At 39.5% G+C, this 4913-nt stretch overlaps 1 protein-coding gene across 1 annotated transcript; it reads right to left on the bottom strand.

The window, feature by feature from the left end:
- Positions 1–586: 586 nt before the first annotated feature.
- LOC118659978 (cytochrome c oxidase subunit NDUFA4-like) lies at positions 587–1285 on the bottom strand. The gene has a single exon (XM_036316801.1). The coding sequence runs from the start codon at positions 1011–1013 to the stop codon at positions 693–695; it is 321 nt and encodes a 106-aa protein (XP_036172694.1). The 5' UTR covers positions 1014–1285; the 3' UTR covers positions 587–692.
- Between the last annotated feature and the right edge of the window lie 3628 nt (positions 1286–4913).

Here is a 4913-nt window from a genome sequence, read left to right as displayed (position 1 = left end):
AGTTAGTGAAGAAGGAATGACACGGAGGCAGCGTTCAGTTGACCAGCATGGTTGGGTTCTCTCGCCTGGTTCTAGCCAGGATCTCCAGCCAGGTTCTGTGTTTATTGTCTTGTTACATCTGTATTTATACCAGTTGATTTTAATCCTGTCAATTCTATTCCAAAGGTTAGGGTGTTTCTTATCTCCATTCCACAGTTACTCTATTGTTCTATTAAGCTACCAGGAAGTAACTGAAGAAGATTATCCTAAGTAAAGATTATGTAGGTTAAGCGTGATTGTTCATAGTTAAAGTGATTAATTACCCACCTGGCACTTAGTTAAGGGGTTTCATTCCCTCCCTAACTCCAGGGAAAAATCCCCATCTGGGGAAACAACCTTTCTCGGAGAGGTGACCTTGGTTAAAACACATAGCGCTAAGAAGGGGAGCAAACATATTAAGAACAGTATGCCATATATGCCAGATCCCTTGAAACATATGCTGTGCAGATGTTTCTTCCCTGCAGCAACTGTGTCAAGCAGTAAGGATGGACTGGCTTCCGGCAGCAGGCCTTAAAAACCCAGAGACTAACACAACCACACAGGGTGGTTTTTTTTTTTTTTTTTTTGAAGTTTCAGATATTTATTAATCGGTGTAAAGCCCAACACGATACTCCAACATGTCTTCGAGCATTTGGAGGGGAAATAGTTCCCCGTTAAGTGGACAATGGTGCAGATGGCCTCTGGAAGACCTTCATTCTAAGCAGCTGTTCAGTGAAACATTTCATTAAGAAGTCTAGACCTTCTCTCTTCAGTTTGCTGTAACCTAAATTCATTGAGTAGAACTTGTATTGATCATTGGGACCCAGCTTGTTCCAGGATTCTGGGTTATTCTTTCTGTCCCAGCAGACATCTGGATTGAACAATGCCAGGTGCAAGATACACAGCGCTGCCCCAGTACTTTCGTCTCCAATAAATACAAAGTGGAGGTTCAAGCGTGGATACTTCTTGGCCTGACCAAGGATCTGATGGAGCATGATTTTGGCAGAGGGATCAGGCCCAGAAGCAGAGAAATACAAAAGAACAAGAGGCAGGACCAGGTAGTCTCTATGTAAAAATTCCTAACTAAATGTGGGTCATGGAGGGTAGTCCCATCCTAAGCCTGTAGATTCCTTGACAAAGGTCAGTATTTACCTTTAAAATCATGTATTGTCATTGCACAAATTAGAACAAACTCTCCAAAAATTTATATGGAACCAAAAAAGATCCCGAAATAGCCACAGCAATCTTGAGAAAGAAGAACAAAGTTGGAGGAATCACAAGACAAGATATCAACTTATACTACAAAGCCACTGTACTCAAAACAGCCTGGTTCTGGCACGAGAACAGACACACAGATCAATGGAACAGAACAGAGAACCCAGAAATTGAGCCAAACCATTATGCTCAATTAATATTTGACAAAAGAGGTAAAGTATACAATGGGGTAAAGGAAGTCTCTTCAATAAATCGTGCTGGGAAAATTGGACAGGAACAAATAAAAAAATGAAACCAGACCACCAATGTACACCATACACAAGGATAAACTCAAAATGGATAAAACACTTAAATGTAAGTCATTAAATCATAAAAATCTTCGAAGAAACCATAGGCAGAAAAATCTCAGACATCTCTTGTAGCAATATGTTTACCAATACATCTCTTAGGGCAAATGAAAATTAATGAGAAAATAAACAAATGGGACTACTAGTACATCAAAATAAAAAGCTTCTGCACAGCAAAAAAAAAAAAAAAAAAAAAAAAAAAAATGACAAGAGAGCACATTGCATGGAAGAACATATTTGCCAATGATACATCCGATAAGAGGTTAATTTTCAAAATATGTAGGAAACTCATACGGCTTAACAAAAGGAAGACAAACTATCCAATCAAATAATGTGCAAAGGACCTAAATAGACACTTCTTCAGAGTGGACATACAGAAGGCCAAGAAGCACATGAAAAAAATGCTCAAAGTGTAGGAAGCATGCCTCTATGATTCATCTTCATAGAAAAGAAACAGCATGTGGCCAGGTCATCACTGAATTTCCCCAGAGCAAAGAGGATGTTGGGGGTGGGGAGAAGGTATGAGCTATACACATGGCTGAGAGCCCATGTCCTAGGAAGATTCCCCTAGACCAGTGGTTGGCAAACCGCGGCTCGCGAGCCACGTGCGGCTCTTTGGCCCCTTGAATGTTGCTCTTCCACAAAATACCATGTGTGGGCAACAACACACAAACCTGACTTACCCAAACTTTCCAAGGAGATGCAAGGCCATTGTTCACATTAGTGTTTGTCAGTCATTGTCATGATTTAATTTTATGGATATTGTAAGGTAAATTGTAAGGAATTTAATTTTATCAATAAATAATATTGTTATTAAGTATGATATCAAGTTTTATTCAATGTACCTATAGTTTAACTAAGACTTAAAACTTTAAGTAAAGTTTATTAAGTTAATTTTAGGGAACGTTGTGGAGTGAAAGAAGATGTAGTGTCGAGGATTGAGAAAGGTATGTTGAGATGGTTTGGACATATAGAGAGGATGAACGAAAGGAGATAGACGAAACAAGTATACAAGACAGGTGTGGATGGGAGAGTTGGAAGGGGTCGACCTCAGCGAATGTACCTCAATCAGATTGAGGATGTTTTTAGCAAAGGCCAGCTTAGGAGTACCCTAATTAAATTAATAACAATGTACCTACCTATATAGTTTAAGTTTAAAAAATTTGGCTCTCAAAAGAAATTTCAATCGTTGTACTGTTGATATTTGGCTCTGTTGACTAATGAGTTTGCCGACCACTGGCTTAGACAAATGGAGGTGAGAGCAACTAGAAAAGGCCCCAGCCCATTTTTTTTTAAGTAACCCAATGGGAGACAGCAAGACCTAGGCGACCTATTAGGAAATAGGTGGCCAAATAGTATTCAGTCAATGAGGAACTGGAGGAGGGTCTAAATAAATAGGCTATGTCCCCTGCCCCACGTGTGTTCATGTACAATGGGCACCCGCTCTTGAGAGTGTTATTAAAAGTCTCATTTTCGCCATGTTTCTGTTTCCTAGTCCATCATTTGAAATTTGGACAGGTGAGCCATTTCTCACAAAAGTTAGTAATCATGTGAGAGTTGCACATCAAACCAACAATGAGGTATCACCTCACACCTGTCAGAATGGCTATCATAAAAAAAAAAAATCAACAAACGACAAGTGCTGGAGAGGATGTGGAGAAAAAGGAACCCTCTTACACAGCTGGTGGGAATGCAGACTGGTGCAGTCACTGTGAAGAACAATATGGGGAGTTCCCTCAGAAAATTAAAAATGAGAATTACAATTTCACCCAGTAATCCCACTTCTAGGAATATATCCTAAGAAATCAGAAACACCAATCGGAAATAATATATGGACCCCTGTGTTCATAGCAGTGTACTAGGGCAACCCCTCTGCACCTGGAAATGCTTTATATCGTATAATTGCTTATTGTATGCTTTCCCAACTAGAGCAGAGATTTTGTCTATCATTTATTTATTTGCAGCACCTAGAACATTTCCAGGAACCTAGTAGTTCAACAAATATTGTCTGAATGAAGGCAGGAAGAAAGTCTCCTAACCCTTCTTATAATCACTATTAAGTCATATGTGCCTCCAAGTTAGAGAGGCCAGGGAAATTTGAAACTGAAGCTCAAATGGGTCCATGTCATTTTGCCTTTCAGAAGTTTCAAATGCTTCTGTGCTTCTAACTGGCTTGGTATAAATGCTATAGTCAACCTCTTTAAAAGGTAGTGGGGAAGTATCTTTGATTTTCCCCTGCTTGCATGCTGACCCCATATGTCGCCATTCCTGCTGTCATATTTTACCCCCCATGGGTGTCCCTTCTTTCGAGCCTCTGTTCACACTGTCCCCCTGCACTCTTCCCCACCCTCATCTCCCTCCTATTCACTTATCCTTTGAGGGCTTCCTCAGCGCTTATGTCTTCTATCAATTCTCTCCTGTCACCTTAACCCCTACCAGGTTTGGGGACATGTTCCAGGCCTTGAGACAAGGTCTGGGGAACTTAAATACCTGGGCAAGTTGTAAGGGTAGAGATTCGGGTATGCGGAATAAGGGCCCCTTAATCACTGAGGGGAGGAGGAATCGCAGGGCAAGGGGTCAAAGAGATCCCAGCAGCAGGTTTGGTCTTCATCTTCTATTCTCATTTGTCTATTGTGATTTTGACAGCATCTCTGTGTAATTTTTTAGTGGTTTCTTTAGAGATTATAAATGCATTTTTAACTTTTCACAATATAGCTATACGCAATATTTTGTCACTTCAGTTAGAATAGAGAAACCTTAAAAACATAAAGTTCCCCTTACCTTGCCCCTTTTTATGTTAGAGGTATTTATTACATTTATGTATACTGAAAGCTTAATTAGACAATATTACGCTTTTGTTTTCAACCATAAGACATAATTTAAAAAAACTCAAGAGGAGAAGAATAGTCTATTGTAATTACCCCAAGATTTACCAATTCTGTTGCTCTTTCTTTATTTTGATGTTCCAAGTTTCTTTCTGGCATTATTTCCCTTTCATTTGTAGAATTCCCTTTAGCAATTCTTTTAAAGTAGGTCTGGTGGGTACAAATTCTCTTAGCTTTTCTTCATCTGAGGATGTCTTTATTTTACTTTTATTTCCAAAAGATATTTTTGCTGTATACAGAATTCTGGGCTGACAGTTCTTTTCTTTCAAACCTTGAAAAATGTTGTTCTACTTCCTTTTGACCTCTACAGTTTTGTTTTATTTTTTTAATCCTCACCCAAGGAGGTGCTTAGAGAGAGAAAGGGTGGGGGTGGGAGAGAGAGAGAGAGAGAGAGAGAGAGAGAGAGAGAGAGAGAGAGAGACATCAATGTGAAAGTTGTGAGAGAGAA

The sequence above is a fragment of the Myotis myotis genome, unplaced genomic scaffold, assembly GCF_014108235.1.
Source record: "Myotis myotis isolate mMyoMyo1 unplaced genomic scaffold, mMyoMyo1.p scaffold_m19_p_7, whole genome shotgun sequence".
Lineage (NCBI taxonomy): Eukaryota > Metazoa > Chordata > Mammalia > Chiroptera > Vespertilionidae > Myotis > Myotis myotis.
Note: the sequence above shows the minus strand (reverse complement) of the source record. Positions and strands in the feature narration are given on the sequence as shown.